At 35.3% G+C, this 18,895-nt stretch overlaps 1 protein-coding gene across 1 annotated transcript in view; it reads left to right on the top strand.

The window, feature by feature from the left end:
• Positions 1 to 18,895, top strand: part of BRDT (bromodomain testis associated) — a 78,552-nt gene that overhangs the window by 19,499 nt on the left and 40,158 nt on the right. The window contains exons 6-13 of the mRNA XM_042780311.1: positions 536 to 664; positions 1,335 to 1,520; positions 2,140 to 2,330; positions 2,409 to 2,698; positions 2,800 to 2,913; positions 2,989 to 3,159; positions 10,481 to 10,536; positions 16,362 to 16,521. Coding sequence (XP_042636245.1) covers positions 536 to 664; positions 1,335 to 1,520; positions 2,140 to 2,330; positions 2,409 to 2,698; positions 2,800 to 2,913; positions 2,989 to 3,159; positions 10,481 to 10,536; positions 16,362 to 16,521 — 1,297 coding nt within the window. The remainder of the gene's footprint in view (positions 1 to 535; positions 665 to 1,334; positions 1,521 to 2,139; positions 2,331 to 2,408; positions 2,699 to 2,799; positions 2,914 to 2,988; positions 3,160 to 10,480; positions 10,537 to 16,361; positions 16,522 to 18,895) is intronic.

Genomic DNA, 18,895 nt, shown 5'->3' on the forward strand with positions numbered 1-18,895 from the left:
TCCTTCTGCCTAGTCCACCAGCTTGCCAGAAGCCCCGCCATATGTTTTTAATACCTGTATAAAATTGCATAGTTTGTAAAATAACACTAATTTAGAAATACTGTTTTCTTCCTACAAAAATGTTTGTAGAACATTTTTTTCTTCAACCATAAACTCTTCATTCAGGTGTTCAAAGTTGGTTTAAAAGGTTCATCTTTTTAACTGCTTTCCTACTACAAAACTTGTCTACCCAAGATTATCTGAAAACACTCTGTATCTTCCTGTTTTTGTGATTTTTCCCCCCTGTACTTTTCTTTACATGTAACATATCCCTTCTTATCTCTGCTTGTCAAAATGCATTGCATTTTCAAAGTCTAAAGTTATAAAACAAGTATAGCAGAATTTTAACATTTGTCAAATCTATGTAGTAAGTATCTGTTTTTCAGTATTTTCTGTGTGTTTGAATTATTTCATAATATAAACACTTAATGTAAGTGCTCAAATGATTGAATTGAACTAGGTTGTTTGTGAGTCCTGTAATTTTCTCTTCATTTAGCGAAAAATGGACAACCAAGAATATAAGGATGCATATGAATTTGCTGCAGATGTTAGATTAATGTTCATGAATTGCTTCAAATACAATCCTCCAGATCATGAAATAGTGACAATGGCAAGAATGCTCCAGGTGAGTTGTTACTGTGCTCTGAAGGCGAGTTTGCTCTGAACATGAAATTTTAGAACCGTAATTCAAAAGATAAAGAATAGCACTGACATATACCCAACTCCAAGCAGTAAACAACAGTTTCATAAATTATATTTTTAAAACTGTGTGGATTTTGTTTGTTTGTTTGTTTTAAATATATAACATCTTTTACTAGCACATATTTCAATGAAGCTGCCTTGGATGCATAGGAAATTGGGGAAATATTAGTGAAGAAGGGACAGATGATATCTATGATAGGGTTAACTGGAGCCATATCTCACTGAAAGGAAGGCCATGAACTTTTGAAGCTGAGTCATTGGGGAGTAGTAGAATGATGTACCAACTAAAGGACAGAAAACATTGAAAAGAGGGCCCCCTATATAACTTGAGAGGTCCAGAAGGCTGTCTTGTCTAGTAAAGAGAAAAGTTGCTAAGATTGGTAAAGAGGGAAGCATGTGTCTTTTTGCTTATGTTTTGTGCTTACTATATTTCTTCTTCTCCTATCTTTTTTTGTTTTGTCTTCTCAAATCTTAAATGGGAAAAAAATTCTGACCAAAATATGATACTAAAACACTCCCTCCGTTAAAATATATTATTGCAGCATTGAGTTAGAAATGCAGAAAACCTTCACAGTCTAATTTTTCCATTATAGGATGTTTTTGAATTCCATTTTGCAAAGATCCCAGATGAACCTGTTGAGAGTATGCCTGTATGTTACATCAAAACAGATGCCACAAAAATCCTTGCTAGAGAAAATGGTGATGCTTCCTCTAAACATAACGCTTCTGATGATTCTCAAGATGAACAAGTTCAACGTCTTGCAAAGCTTCAGGAGCAGGTATTTTATTGTATTGATACAAGTTTTGATACTCCTTTCTTCTGAGCTACTACTGATAGATCAGTTATAAAATCCTTCTTGAAGATTAAAAGCTATTGTATTTAGACTACTTAGCAGCTATGGCTTCATTCGCTTATTAGCACATTTGTAATGTTTCATAGTCTTTCAAGTTCAAAAGGCTCTGTATCTTAAAAGTTCTGATATTTATATTCCTAACAACAATAATTAGTGGTTAAGAATATAAATATTGAAACAATTTGCATGACATATTTTGAGATATTTTGTGGATGAAACCTTTTTTAACATTTGCTACCTTTTGTGATAAAGTGTTAATCTGCTCTGAGCTCAAACCTGAAAATTCAATTATTAAAAACTTGAGTACCAAGAAACATTAATTATTCTTGTCCTGCTGTAGATGAATATTCATGTCTGTGGGTTGAGCACATGATAGGGTATATAGTTTAATGTATGCCCTTCAAAACAATGAGTTTGTGAAATAACTCAAAGGAAATGTAATATATTTCACAAAGGATACTCTTGACTTTTGAATACCTTCATTTTTTGTAGTGTCTTTAATTATTTGGAGCCATGAATGTTTAAAGACTTTTTCCTTTATCAGCTTAAAGCTGTTCATCAACAACTACAGGTTCTATCCCAGGTACCTGTTCATAAGCTAAAGAAAAAGAATGAGAAGTCTAAAAGGGAAAAGAAAAAGGAAGAGTTTAATAACAGAGATGAAAATCCAAGGAAAAAGTTTAAGCAAATGCAAATGTTCAAGCAAGTGAAACTAAAGGAAAAGCCCAAGAATAAGTAAGTATCTTTTATGATGGCTTGTTAAAACATACCATTATCTAAAATAAATTAGACTAAATTTAAGTTTTGTTACAGTCAGCCGAAGAAGAGGAAACAACAGGTTCTTCCTCTGAAATCTGAAGTTGAAGATAATGCTAAACCTATGAATTATGATGAGAAAAGACAGTTAAGTTTGGATATAAACAAACTCCCTGGAGATAAACTTGGGCGAATAGTTCATATAATACACTCAAGAGAGCCTTCACTGAGAAATTCCAACCCTGACGAGATAGAGATAGACTTTGAAACACTGAAAGCATCAACACTGAGAGAACTAGAAAAATACGTTGCAGGATGTCTAAGAAAAAGACCACTAAAGCCTCATGGTATGTATTTCTGTATATTAATAGAAATCAGGCTGGTATGCGTGTTGGTTTTTGATTATACTCAGGGTTTGGTTTTGTTTTTTACCTCCTGAATTACACAGCTAAGAAAATAATGAAGTCCAAAGAAGAACTTCTGGCACAGAAAAAAGAGGAGTTAGAAAAGCGGTTAATGGATGTCAATAATCAGTTAAATTCTGGAAAACGTCAAACAAAAGGTGAGTTACAGTTTTAAAATGTTGTTCAGGTTATTTAATTTTATTGGCATTTTAATTTGCTTCCCTGTCTTGTAGCTGGAAAAACTCAGCCAGCCAAGGCAATCGGAAGTGGTTCCCGACTGAGTGAAAGCAGCAGCAGCAGCAGCAGTAGCAGCAGCAGCAGCAGCAGTAGCAGCAGCAGCTCATCAGAGTCTGAAAGCAGTAGCAGTGACTCGAGTTCTTCAGACAGCAGTGATTCTGAATCAGGTTAGCTGTCCCCTTAAGTGTACCTCTGTTTTGGGGGAATTCCTCTCTTGTAATACTGAGAGTTGTATTTTGAAGAAACATTTGTTACTTACCCAGAAACTATAGTTTGGATGTCACACTCATTATTTAATTGCATGTAGATGCTCTAAGTATTTTCTTATACTTTATAATAGATACTGTATAAAATGAAACTTTATTTTATATCTCTCTGACTTACAGGCTTGTAATGTTAAAAATAAGTTTTCAGTAGGTGGGATAGTCTCTTGATAAGTAATACCTGATCTTAATACCAAAAAATATGAGGTAATAAAAGACTAGATCTTTCTTTTTTCTAAAATAAAAGATTACTTGAGGACATTTTTCACTTTATTGTCATAGACATATAACACATGTTACAGTGTGATAGATCACTTAGATATTGTGAAGTATTTCCTGTTGTGACAATACATTCTGAGTTGCATGAACAATTTAAGTTAAGAACTCAGTCATCCCAGAAACTTTGTAAAGCATACGTCTTTTCACTTCTCCGGTTTCTTCATTGTAGATGGTTATCATCCATTTATAGAAGAATGTACTTTAAATTCAGATTGTCAGTTATGTTAAAGTATTGTACTACTTTGTGTGCTTTAGCATCAACTGTACCAAGCCTAAATGATTTTTCCTGCTTTTTCGGTGATGGTTATGTAGTTGGCAAGTAATCACTGCCCCAAGGATACTGAGTTAGCAGTGGTGTTCCATCACTGTTGACCAAAAGACAAATTCAGAATATAAGACACTTTTGTGCTTAAAATTTTGTTTTATTTTTAAATGAGATGTTTATTGCTTGTCATGAAACTCAATTCTCCTTTTTATAAACATCCCATACAGAATATTGTCACATCATGGATTCTTACTATTTGTATAAGAGTGTTCCTCTTATTTCAATCTGACAATAAAGATCTGCTGACTTGCAGCACATTTGATTTCTCATTTGCTTCTGTGTAGTTTCTATATATGGTGCTGATTGCTGTATTTTGTTTTTACACTTTTGAAGTATATAGTGGTAAACATACTGCATTTTTTTGTAAGAATAAACACAATTTTTACTTTTGTTTAAATTTGTCATAGTAGAAAATTTAAAAATTAATTTAGGGCTCTGACTATACATTATTTCCTTATATTTGACTTTTAAGCATAAAACAATGCTGGAAAAAATCTAAGTTGCACGTAGTATTTTAAAATTGTAATTAACATTTGTAATTTCATCTAATAAAGCATTTGTGGCCTAATAAGTTAGAGCACTTTGTCTTTTATTTGTAGAATAAAATTCTTATCGTAAGCATTAGTTTGAATTGTCTAATTATATATTGAAAGCTGGTCAATAAATGCCTTGAGTATTTGAGGCAAAGCTCTCTATATACAGTGCTTCAGTAAAGTACACATTGATTTTAATTTGTTATTAGTTTCTGATAAAATATTCCAATATGTTACTTGAAGAAAAGAATGGTTATCAATTATGCATTCTTAAAATGGTACAATATGTATTTTCTGATTTCTGAACTTTCCAGAATAACTCAGCCTCAGAATTCTAATATTAAAACACTGCTTGTGTTGAATATTTATTTTATGACTGACATTCTGCTTTCATGTCATCTTTTCTGATTAAAAGGAGCTGTCTTATATATTATTGTTAAAATCAAAGTAGTATTTTTTGTATTCCTGTCTACATTGTGGATAGAAATATGTCTTCTAACACATGATAGTATGTGTTGTCATTTGTCTTTGGAATTTTAATTATCTTATGATAATTTTATTGGAAAAATACTGCATATGTATATTATAAATTGTGAATGCAAAGAGTAGTTTAATGGGAAAAGACAAGTGTTAATCAGTAAATGAAGCCATAGGACCTTTTGTCCTAAATATTAACTTTACTTGTACTTATTAAAATACTTAAAGGCTCCACAACATATCTTACTTTCCTGGGAATAACAAAAGCAAAAACTATAGAGAAAAAGATTGTTAAGTCATGAACAATAAGCAAATCAGACCATATCCATAGTAATACCTATTGCAAAGTAAGTATTTACTGTTCTTGATTGTGTGCATGACATTGTCAGTGAACAGATGACAAATCCTGTATGAAACTTCAGAGAGAAAATGGAGTTACTTACTGAAAAATCATAATTTGTGAAATTTAGGTACATCAGCAAAAATTTTTTTTTTTTACCATAAATGAAAATTAACTGAAAATATAAATAAGATTTTATAGCTTTAAAAGTATGATTTGTCCAAAATGGAAACTTACAGCTGAATGTAATCAGTGATTCTGAGAGCTCTGGCTAATTAGGCTTTTGATTATTGAAGATAGTAGACATAAATACCATTTCATCTTTTCTGATCTATAATGGAAACTTTTCTGAAAGCTTTTGTTAGAAATTATTTTCTGATAGATACTGATCTCTAGTAATTTTTTCTAATCTATTTTTTACTACTTGCTGTCCATGGTAGTTTAGCTAGATGCAGTTTTTTTAGTCAAGTCACAGTCTTTCAGAATTTTGGTTTTCAAGGACAGAGCTCTAAATTAACTTTTCTAAATTCTTTCATATTACGGATCCACTGCTGTTATGGTAATCCTGTGTTATGAGTTGGTCTCTCCTTACTGAGATGTCGTTTTGATTAGGTATGCATAAATGTTTTAAGAGTAATACCTGTGAAAAAGTGTTAAGTCCTATAAGTAGTGTTAGGACTGTTTATTCCATATTACTTAAATGGTTGTTGTTCATGTATGCTCCAAGTTCAGGTTTTGCACTTTTGAAAAATATGGACTCGTTAATTCTGTTTTGTTGAAAAAGATTAGTTATATGGCAGAGCATTGATTTCCAAAGAAAGTTTTATTTTAAAATACAGGAAATTGACTTTAAGTAATTCTCATCATTTCAAACAGCATATTAAATCGGTTTTAAGAGTTATGATGAAATCCCAAATCCATGAAAAATATGTGGGCTAGAAGCAGTACTTTATTACAAATTTCAGTGTGATTAGATTTTCATTTAATTATCTTCTTGATTGACATCAGGATATACAAATAGTTAAGTACAGATAAGTCAAGAACATTTATTAAATATTGGTATAAATATAAAACCTTTCCAAAATATAATTAAATGTCAGATCAAAGATGTAAATGAGGCTTGAGAATAAAATTAATTCCAGATGCATATATCTATGTTGGCTAAACTCTGCTGGTTTGAACACACAGGCTATTAAAAATTTCCTAATGCACAGTAACTTTGGAGTTATCTCAAGTAATCTAATAGGCAGTAATATAACTACACCTACTTCTCACTTATAGCATAGTTAGGCTCCTAAGACCAAGCCATTATGTAAAAATTAATATTACATGAAAATGGAGGATGACCACATCAGATCGCAAAAGGGAAGATGAATATATCACTACATAATTGCTAAATGACATCATTACCTAACTGCTAAACCACTGAAAATCATGGCCCACTCCAGTTGACACATAACCTTAACCATTACAGCCAGTGTTACTCTAGCCTTGTACCTTGGTGTTCATTACTGCCAGTTGTATATGGTTAATGAACAGAATAGTCTAAAATCGTTTTACTATCGTAAATGTGAAATGTCAATAACTAGATAGTGAGGAGGAAGTGTAATAGCTTTATTCCTATGACATAAATGTTGCTGAGGAAAAGCAATCAAATATAGCTCAACAGTAGCAGTACTTTTGATTGAAATCTTACAGGAAACAACTCCAGGAACTGTCTAAACGTAAGCTATTAGTATGAAAGAGAATATTTTTCAGGAATATTCGCTTTCAATTATTCAACAGTTAAACACAAAGAAACACAATGTTACAGCATCGGTTCACTATTTTTTTTTTTAACTTGGTTAGACTTAAAGTAAATTTGTCACTTACCCTTTGGACTTTTTACTTTTGTTGGTTTTAGTATAATGATCAGGCCACCTATAGAAGGGACAAGAATGTGATTTTTTTTCTTTTTTTCTTCCCATGCAAAAGCTAAAGGGCTAACTTGGTTCAAGTCTAGGTTTTGTTTTATTTTTTAGAATGATGGTTTAGTAAATGCAGGAAGTATTGCAATGACAGTCTTGGAATAATCTTTTCCTTCAGGCTAGTAAGTTTATAGACAGACAATTGAGTTCATCATTTAAAATATTGGTTAACTTTAATTAACTTCTCATCAAAGCACTTTGGTTTAGACTGCTAGAAGGATAAAATTCAGGGACTGTAGCTTAATAAAAATGTATATATTGAGGCCTATACTCCAGCATTGGGTCTTAGAAATAGTGATAAATATTGCCTTATACATTTTTAAATTTTTGTGTTCAAACTGAATCTTGAATAAAAAAGTCTATCTAGAATGTTCCTCAACATTAGTGCAGTACATTACAATTACCTGGAAAACTTTTCAATACAATATTGTGGCTTTTAATTGAATCAGAAATGAGGTCTATAAATGTCTCTGGTGATTGCAACGTGCTGTCGAGTTTGAGAACAGTTGGTTTAGATTTTTTTTTTTTTCTTTCTAACTAGTTGCAGTGCCCTTGGTAAAAGTAACAGGCATTTTATAATTGGTTTTGCTTTTTTAGTTACTCCAGTGAAAATTGCTAAAACATTCTTTAATGGGAATTAAAGGGAGCAAATTTTTCTTAGTTCAAAAACAGATTGCTTGCCTTTTGTCACTAAGAACATGGCTTGGGTGATAAACTTGGGAAAATCATTTAACATTTGTGGATTTGCTTTCTTGTAAATACAGAAGCAGAACAGATAGTAACTTCAAATCACTTTTCAACAATCTGTCCTCTATAACTGAAATAATTTGTTTTTCTAATTTAAAAATCTTCACTAATGATTTCTGCTACATACAGCATTGTATTCTGGTTTTGAATTATGGTATTATATTCCTATTCAGCTTTTCAAGTTTTTTTTAGTTCAAATTAACTTGCTGATAATATTTGGTATCTCTGGACCGTCTATCTCAAGACCTATGTGGGTTTTCAGTAAGCCCTTTAATTGAATCTCTGTGGTTCTTACCAACTGTTTCTTTATTCTGTAATTAAATGATTTTTGGCAGTGTTTACAATGAAAAGTTTCTAACCAAAGCTTTATATTAAGGATTTTGGGGAGATGTGAAATGTGCACATTGTGTAAACTGTAAAATAGGCATTTATTTATTAGTTTATGTGTATTATCTAATTTGATCCTTATAAGGTAGGTATGCATGCATATTATCACGGTTCCCCAGAGAAATTTGTATATATAAATAAATTATATATATATATTTTACCAATATAGTGTTAAATTTAATTGATGTTTGTTAGACCTGGTAGAGCTTTTTGGCTAATTGAAATGTGAACATAAACTTGATAGTGAAAATGTGTGTGTTTGCCTTTTAGTTTCAAAGAGCAGAAATTCATTTGTAAAGAGAGAGGTGCAGCAGTTTTAGCTTACTGTATGCTCCTGGAAGGAGCTCTGGTAGCATAGTGGCTAAAGCACTTGACTGCTAACCAGAAGGCTGGAGGTTCAAACCCACCAGCCACTCCTCGGAAGGAAGGTTGGGCAATCCTACTTCCGTAGTGATACTGCCTCAGAAACCCAAGGAGGGGTCGCTATGAGTCGGGGCCGACTCGACGGCACATAACAACAACAACAACAACAACAATGCTCCTGGAAAGTCAGTTATGTAAGATTAGAATGAGAAGCAAATTTCTGAGTTATTGGCTATCATTATCTATCTGTAAGATTTTTATGAGACATACTATGCTTGGTGGTTTTGATTTTTCTGTTAATTCTTTGATGCCTTTTGCTAGTGTTTTCAGTTCTGGAAGTACTGATTTTTATAGCAATTTTGAGCTTTAATTTTATATCTCAGAAGACTAAGGTAATAACCTTGAATTTTTTAACACAACACTAATGTGATATGTCTTATTTTTTTATTATAGTTTATATTGTAGGATAATGTAGTTTAGGTACATATTTGAATAATTAAAATAGATGCGTAGATGTGCATATATTATGTAATCATATTAATGAAGTCTGTTTTTTTTGTTCAAAGCTGAAACTATAATTTCTCCCCTAAGTGTGAAAGCTCCCTGGATCTATATGCTCGATCTTTGCAGGCTGTCATCTTCTCTTTCTCTTCCACTTCCCCTCTGACACTTAATAGTACTTAGTGGAGTGACATTAAGATGGCTCATACCATTTTAAATACTTGGATTCTTTAAATTAAAGCACGTCATTGAGTGGCATGTAGCAATTTTAACAATGTCCAGCATCAAACATTTTAGGAGAGGAAAGAACAGTAACACATCCAATGGAAACTGATGGCATTTCAGGAGGCAGAAGGTAATTATTACAATTAGAATTTTAAGTTTGAATAATATTTGGTGTTGACCAGCCTTGGTGCCCTGGAAGCCTGGAACAAGTAGCACTCAGGTGGTTCATGAAAGTTGGCCTGAAGAGATGGATCAAGGCAATGACTACCAGCTTGATGCTTTGCCACACCGATTTAGGCTTGTGATTGGGCAGGATAGCACCAGAATCAATGGTAGTGTGAAGGTAGAGGGACTGCTGCATACTCTGACAGAGATCTCTTTTTACATCTCCTTCTACTCCCAGTGTTGGCTGCAAAGGTATTTCTAAAGGTAAAGGAGGTACTATGTACTGTAAAACTCATTTGTTGTTATATAGTTGAGGCTGCCAAGCAGCTTGGAAATAAACACAGTTTTAATTATATGGGATATTTCTTACAGCACGTAGCAAGCAGAGCACACCTTACCACAGAGATCAAATAGCTTCACTTTTAATAAAAGCGTATTTCCACTCAGATAAATGACCATACCCTTCTCATAATAAATTCTCAATTATTTTAATTAAACCTCTTATGATTATATGTATTAACTATTTGGTAAAAAAAGATGATTTTAATATAATTGGTACTTCTTGTTTAAAACTTTATCATCTCTGTTGTAACTTGTTCCTTTTGAAGCTGTCATTTATTCAAGCTCTTTACTTGAAAGTAGCACACTGTTCTTTTTTGCCTAAACATAAACCAAATTGAAAATTGGGAGTGAATATTTATTCCATTATGTAGAAAAGAAAGTACCTTAAAAACTAGTGACCCTTTAGCAATTGTGACTGACTCAAAAAGGGTGAAACCCTGTGACTATTAAGATTTTCTTGATTTAAGAAGTTGGTATTAAAAGAATTCTCTTGACATCACCATGTTATTGCTGACTTAGATGTTAATTTCTTTAACTGGCAAGTATTGAAATACTTATTTATGTACACTTGCAGGAATATTTCCTAAATTTACTGGAGTAAAACAGAATGATTCACCTTCTAAAGAGAATGTAAAGGTAAGTTAATTATTTGTACTTCAGACTTTATCAAATACATATGTTATAACTCACTGGTACAGTAAGTAGTAGCTTTCTTAGTGGACTTACATGAAAAGAGTTGTCCCTTTTTTCCGCTTATCAACTAAACGCTTATTACCAGGAGCTCTGGTGGCATAGTGCCATTTGACTGCTAACCAGAAGGCTGGCGGTTCAAACCCACCAGCCACTCCTTGGAAGGAAGGTTGGGCAATCTACTTCCCGTAGTGATACTGCCTCAGAAACCCAAGTAGGGGTTACTGTGAGTTGGATTCAACTCCACGTGGGGCAGTGGTTGCGTTTAGTGGTTTTTTATCAACTAAATGCTTAAAGTTTTCTTTCTAAAGAAGATTGAATAGAGAAACTGTTTGGCTTCATTTTTTTCTAACAGGATATAACTGTCATATAAGTCAAATAGATTAGTAGAATAAATTCTAGAAATTCTGCTTAGCCTTGGGAATCTAGATGCAAAGGATAGCCTTGCTATGTCCATATGTACACAGTACTATGGGCATACTAAGTTGGAGTTTCTTTAAAAAATAAATAAATAATACTATGGGAATAATAGAGTTTCTAAAGATAAAGCTTGTAATTGCCAGCTATCAGTTTTAGCTGTTCTGTGTTTGATATAGGGTCACTGTGAATTAGAATCGACTAAATGGCAATGGGTTTATGCTGGATTAGTAGTCGGCATGCTTTGTAAAGGATAAAAGTAATTTTTTTAAAAAAACTAATTCAGGTAGTCATCTTCATAAAATTTTTTGTTTTTTTTAATCCTTTATACTGTATTAGAACTTAAATTCTAAAGTACTTGAGTTGTGGAATGCTGTGGTCTGCAGTGGGAGCCTAACTCTATTTTGAGGCTGGACTCAAGTTTCAGGCGGCAAGTTTCAGACACCATTTGGGTTCTTTTCGACCATTAAACCAGTGCCTAAGGCATTTGACTGCTAACCAGAAGTCTGGCGGTTCAAACCCACGAGCCACTCCTTGGAAGGAAGGTTGGGCAATCTACTTCTGTAGTGATACTGCCTCAGAAACCCAGGGAGGGGTCGCTGTGAGTCGGATCTGAGTCAGTGGCAGTGGGTTTAGTTTTTCATTTTGGTCAAGAGGGGATTCCCTATTTTTATATTCCTCATGTTGTTAAATCTGGTAGCACAGTGCCTAAGGCATCTGACTGCTAACCAGAAGGTTGGTGGTTCAAACCCACCAGCCACTCTGCAGAAGCAAGACTGGGCAATCTACTTCTGTAAAGATTTACCACTTTGGAAACCCAATGGGGGGTCACTGTGAGTCAGAACGGACTTGATAGCAGTGGGTTTTGTTTTTTATGTTGTTGAATAAAGTTACTATAATTCTGTATTTGGGATGGGTATTGTAATAGGGGAAAAGAGACCCCAGATTCAAACAGGTTCAATAGAAACATTTTTTATTAAGCCTCGGAAAGGACAAAGACAAAACAAAGACAGTCATCCAGGATGAGGGAAACCATCAGCATGTACACAGTACAGAAAGCTGAATGGAGTCTGCTGAGTCATGGCCATGGGGCTAATTATATATGATTGAAAACAAAGGGAATCATCACATAATCATGATTGATGGTAGATCGAGTCATCACTGTTGCTGGTGGGACTGGGGGGTGGGGGTGGGGAGGAAGACCATGATTGGGATATGTACATAACTGAAGAAAGAAAAGGGTTACATTGGTTCTAGGCCTTGACCACCTGGCTAGGTGGTGGTTTAGATATAACTCATCACCGTGCACCCTGAGTCTTAGCCACAAGGTGGCTACCAAACAATCCCAAGACCTCAATCTTAAATTAGAAAAGGACACACTCAGGCAAGTTCCCTAGCTCTTTGTGTGAGCATAATCTGCTTTCGGCCACATTCTTCCTGGAGACAAACTGCCCCACTAGAGCTCTTTTTAGTGTTATAACAATCTATATTAAAGATCTATTAAGAAAATGGGAAAGGAGTACATATTGCCTGAAGGAGGGACAGGCTTCCTGAGGAAGTAATGCTTAAACTGAATTTTAAAGGATAGGAAAAGGAAGACAGATTAAGGGCAGACTAAGGGTTTATTTTTTGAGCAAAGACAAGAGGAGAGGCAAAAAGCACAGCAGGTGTAGTCAAGGTAATATAATAACAGGGTATTTGTGGAAGCCGGGGATTAGATGGCTTGGGCATTATAAAAGGGAGTACTTTGAATACCTAAATGCATTGTTGATGTTAGGTGCCTTAGGGTATTCTAGAAGGCTGGCAGTTCAAACCCATTGGCCGCTCCTCAGAAGGAAGATTGAGCAATCTACTTCCTTAGAAATACTGCCTTGGAAACCAAGAAGGGGTCTCTATGAGTCAAATCAACTCAATGGCAGTGAGTTTAGTTTTTAATCTTTTCAGGAGCAGATCACCAGGTCTCTTTCCACCAGGAGCTTCTAGATGGGTTCAAGTCTCCAACATTTTGGTTAGCAGCTGAGTGCTTTACCATTGCACCACCAGGGCTCTTTCTAAGTGACCAAAAAAAAAAAAAAAAACTTACTATCATCCAGTCAATTCTGACTCATAGCAACCCCCTTTGGGTTTCCGAGGCAGTAAATCATTACGGAAGTAGATTGCCCACTCTTCCTTCTGAGTGCCTGGTGGGTTTGCCAACCTTCTGGTTAGCAGTCAAGTGCTTTAGGCACTACACCACCAGAGCTGCTTCTTTCTAGGTGAATTACAGTTAGTTTGGTAGGAGACGGCAGTGGTGGGTCAGTGATAGAATTCTCATCTTCCAAAGAAGACCAAGGTTTGACACCCAGCCAATGCACCTCAAGCTGTAGCCACCACTTGTCTGTCAGTGGAGGCTTCCGTGTTGGTATTATGTTTCAGCAGAGCTTCCAGACTAAGACAAACTAGGAAAAAAAGCTTGGTGATCTACTTCCAAAAAAATCTGCCAGTGAAAACCCTACAGATCACAATGGTCTGATCCCATTGTACACAGGGTCACCATAAGTCAAGGACCAATTGGACATTAGCTAGCAAAAACAATATGGTAGGGACTAAATTCTCAAAGGCTGTTGAGTAAGAAGAAGATTCAGAGAGTCTGTCTTGCCAGTAGAATCAGAAAACCATATCAAATTAAGAAAGAACTTTGAAAGCATTCTCATATATACTATGTAGAATACCTCCATCATGGCCTATTTTGTGTGTGTGTTTTTTGAAAAATGTTGTTGTTGTTGTTATGTGCCGTTGAGTCAGACCTGACCCATAGCGACCCCTCCTTGGGTTTTCAGGGCAGTATCACAAATAGTTTATTTTTATTTATTTATTTACATTGTGATTTGGGTGAAAGTTTACAGAGCAAATTCATTTTCCATGTAATAGTTCATACACTTTTTGTTTCATGACGTTGATTGCAATCCCTGTAATCTAACAGCTCTCTTCTCATTTCCTTCCTGTATCCTTCTTTCCTATGCATTCCTGCTCTCTGAGCTGTCTCCCTGTACAGCAAATACTGCCATTCTGCTCCTCCATGGTTGATTGTTCTAAGGAGTGTACCTACCTGTACAAATGTTTGTCTATATGCCTGTCTGTTGTTTGTCTGGAAGCCACAGGAGTGAGTTCAATTCCAGGCCCAAAGAGAAACTAAAGGCCATAGTCTCAGGGGTTTCACCTGTCTCGATCAGACCAGTAACCTTGGTCTTTTTTATGATTTTGAGTTTTGTTCCACAGTTTGTTCCCACTCTATCAGAATCTCCTATTTCGATTCCTTCTGAGTGGTTGACAGTGGTAGCCAGGCACCATCTCGTGCTTCTAGTCTCAGGGTCATGTAGGCTGAGGTTCACATGGTCCACTAGTCTGTTGGACTAATTGTTTCCATATGTCTTTGGTTTTTTTTATTCTTCCTTGCTCTAGCTGAGGAGAGACCAGTGGTTGCATCTTAAATGGTTGCTTGCAAGCTTTTAAGACCCCAGTCGCTACTCACCAAAGTAGGATGCAGAAAAATGTTTTTGTGTAGAATGTTATGCCAGTTGAGCTTGATATCCCCATCCCCCATGACCATAGTCTCGAGCCAATGGGCCAGTGTCTCACTCCCTCAAGAGTGTTTGGCTGTGACTAAGAAGTTATCATAACTTTGCCCCATTGTTGTTGTTATTATGTGCCGTCAAATTGGATCCAACTCATAGCGGCGACTCCTTGGGTTTCCGAGGCAGTATCACTACAGAAGTAGATTGCCCAACCTTCATTATGACCTACCTACTTGTGGCCAAAATGTTTTGCTCACTGAGAAAATGTCCATTTGTAATAAAAGAGAGTATATATTAATTTATAGATTAAATAATAAGTATCCTTATGTATTTTGGAAAGTGACCTTTTGCTTATTTAAACCTCAGCCTTTGCCTTTAAGCTTTGGACTTGGGTCTACATTATTGTTGGGATAAATATTGCTATGGAATTCATTTTATCAGGCTATAAAAAGTGCTCTAGTGGTACAGTGAATAAGGTATTTGGTTGCTAAGCAGAAGGTCAGTGGTTCAAACCCGCCAGCTGCTCCGTGGAAGAAAGATGGGCAATCTACTTCCATGAAGGTTTACAGCCTTGGAAACCCAAGGGGGGTTGGTATGAGTAGGAATCAACTCAATGGCAGAGTGTTTTGTTTAACATAGGTGCTATATATACACTGCCTTATTTACCCACTCATTCCCAACTCCCTTATAAGATTGAGGGAAAAGACCATACTGTTCATCTCTGTTCTATATACAACTCAAAGTTTAATAGGTTAAGTACCTGGCCTTTGATACTGTAACTTACCTTGTCATTGGATAGGTGCGAGATCTTAGGAAAGTTACTTGTACTAGTTCGAAATTCTCTTATAAACTGCAAATAAGGATAACGATTATACCTAACTCATAGGATTATTTAAGAAAACATATATAAAGGCTTTAGCCTGATGCCTCACATAGTAAGCATTAAATAAATGTTTATTATTACAATACAACTTTTACTGGTTAACTGAATACTGAATCAGAATTTGTTGATTTTTAAATTCCTTCCTTATGTCTGTAACTGAATAAGGAAAAGGGAGTAAAGACAATGGATTGGTCTCCAGATTTGGTATAAAAACTCAGTTGTTATTTTCAGTAGCTGATTGGAAAGCATTTAAAAATGAGTTATTGTTAGGTGCCCTAGAGTCAATTTGAACTCACAGCAGCCCCTTATGACAGAGTAGAACTAACTTGAGGGCTTTCTAAGCTTTAATCTTTATGGGAACAAATTGGGTTAGAGTACCACCTTCTCGGTTAACAGCTGAGCGCTTAACTGTTTAGCCACCAGGGCTCCTTTAGAAAATGAGTTGTTGTTATGTGCCATCGAGTCGGACCCGACTCATAGCGACCCCTTTTTGGTTTCCAAAGCGGTATCACTACAGAAGTAGATTGCCCAACCTTCCTTCCGAGGAGCGGCTGGTGGGTTTCAGTCGCCAGCCTTCTGGTTAGCAGTCAAGTGCCTTAGACGCTACGCTACCAGATTAGCACTGTTTAATAGCATATATCTATGTGCTTTAGTCACTTAGTTCATAGGCCTTGACTAAATTCTACTTCTTATGAGCGATATGATGGCCAAGTTATTTAATCTTTCTAAACTTTAATTTCTTCATCTGTAAGGTAGAGATTATTATACCTCACAGGGTTGTATGACTTAAATGATATGGTATACAAGTAGTGTTATTGAATTACATTCTTTCTTTTTTAGTCTATATTTCCTTATTTAAATTTCTTGTGTGGTTAAAATTCTGAGAGATAATTGTTTTTACTTTGTCTTAGCAGATACAATCTTCTGTGCAAGACACGATCTCTATTCCTCAGACCACACATTCATGTGGAATACCACCAAATCACTACCAATTAGCAGTGAATCATCAAGAATTAGAACAATTACAGAGTGTGAAAAACATTTCCTCTTTACAAATTCTGCCTCTCTCAGGTAAGAAATGAATAAACAGATGTGATTGAGAAGCTGACTTCTTAAACTTTTTATATGAAAATGTTTAAACTGTCGTCATAGGCATTACATATCTGGGAAATACTGAAATCATAGAAAATTCCAGGTTAGAAATAATCACTGACACATATTTGTTAAAAACCATTTGTTTTTTACCCACAGGTTCTCAATACACTAGAATGGGGAAAAAGTAGAGTTCACACCCAATATACTTTCATATTGATTATATACATTGCACTGTGGGCTAGTCCACACTATCAGAGTTCTGAGCAGACTTAGAAAATAATTCCTCTAACTTCCATGAACCTATGTGGGTTTTAAAGGTAGGATGGAATAAGGAAAAGATGTTTAGAAATTCCTAGGTACAGAAATGAAGTTGTATAGATCAGAAATAGTTTACATTTAAGAAACTTGGGCTTGAAGTAATTGCCTAGTGGTGGTTCTTACTTACCAAAACATCTTTCAAAACTGGCAGTATTTTATATTGTTATTTTATTTGATGTATATTTATGTTATCTGGTAGTCTTGTCAGATGTGAAGATGTTGCTCATCTCACCCTGGTTCTCGTAGGGGTGTGTGGCACTAAGAATACTTCTGATACCAGTGAACCAAGCCTGAACCTTAAGACTCTGTTGTACTTAGGCCTAGACTAGAAGCAGGTGTGAATATTCCTCGTTCATGTACCCTTTCCTCTAGGCTGCTGCATGGTGTCTGTTTGGCTTTCGCAAGCAGAAGAAATTTCTAAGGTGTTTTTCTGTAGCACAGCTGAGGTAAAAAAGATAAAAATTTTGATGCTTCTTTGTTTTTTCTAGTAAAAACACCATTCCCTTCTATTTTGTTTGAGTATTCCATTTTATCTTTACTCAAGTTATATCTCTTCGTTGTGGTGAAGAGAATAAAGATCAGGAAAGAAAATATTTAAGGCAGGATGGCATGCCAGGGAGAAGAATAAACAAAGATTCAAAGTATTAAATATTCCTATCTATCCTTTTTTAGAAATAGTTTTTCAAGATTCTTAGGAGACTAACTGAAGATGTCATTGTCTATATCATGAATTACTTTGAATACTAGTGTTAAATTTGGATCTTTTGTTCTATATCCAACCAGGATCTTGAAATGATTTTCAAACAGGAGAATAGCAAAATCAGATTTTATACCAGAAAAAGATTGCTGCTTACCATGTGGAGAATGGATTAAAATGAGGATATTGTCATTGTTAAGACCAATAAAGGAACTGACTGCTGAAGTCTAGGAAAGGAATTCTGAGGACCAAAACTAAAGCAGTGAGATGATGGATGTGAATATATTGCAAAGATATTTTTGAGGCAAAATTGATAGGTTTCGTTAGAGTGCATCACCTACCAGGGGATTATCCCATTCTTGTTTGTTGTTAGATGCTACCATGCGTTCATAGCGACCCTATGAACAACAGAATGAAAACATTGCCTGGTCATGTGCCCTCCTCACAATCCCTGCCATGCTTGAGCCCATCGTTACAGCCACTGTATCAATCCATCTCATTGAGGGTCTTCCCCATTTTTACTGACTCTTTATTCTACCAAACCTGATACCCTTCTTCAGAGAATGGTCCTGACAACATAACCAGAGTAGGTAAGACAAAGCCTGGCCAGTCTTGCTTCTAAGGAGCATTCCAGCCACACTTCTTCCAGAGCAGATTGTTCATTCTTCTGGCAGTCTGTGGTATGTTCAGTGTTCTTCACCAATACCACAATTCAAAGGCATCAGCTTCTTTGGTTCTTCCTTATTCATTGTCCAGCTTTCACATGCATATGAGCCGATTAAAAATACCTTGACTTGGGTTAGGTGAACCTTAGTCTTCAAAGTGACATCTTTGCTTCTTAGCACTTTAAAGTGGTCTTTTACAGCAGATTTGCCTGGTGTAATATGACATCGGATTTCTTGACTGCTGCTTCCATGGGTGTTGTTTGTGGATCCAAGTAAAATGAAATCTCTGACAACTTCAACCTTTTCTCCATTTATTGTGATATTACTTATTGATCCAGTTATGAGGATTTTTGTTTTCTTTATGTTGAGGTGTAACCCATACTGCAGGCTGTAGTCTTTGATCTTCACTAGTAAGTGCTTCAAGTCATCTTCATTTTCAGCGAGAAAGGTTGTGTCATCTGCTTATTGTTCATGAGTCTTCCTCCAATTCTGATGCCACGTTCCTCTTCATATAGTCCAGTTTCTCAGTTTATTTGCTCAGCATACATATTTGCCCAGTACATTGTCCAATAGTTGGATTAAAAATAGAAGGAAGAAATAAGAAACGAAATGGGTGACATCACAACAGAACCAACTGAAATAAAAAGGATAAAATCAGGATACTATGAAG

This window comes from Orycteropus afer, unplaced genomic scaffold, assembly GCF_000298275.1.
Source record: "Orycteropus afer afer isolate SDZICR_OR568_19922 unplaced genomic scaffold, OryAfe1.0 scaffold00033, whole genome shotgun sequence".
Classification (NCBI taxonomy): Eukaryota; Metazoa; Chordata; class Mammalia; order Tubulidentata; family Orycteropodidae; genus Orycteropus; species Orycteropus afer.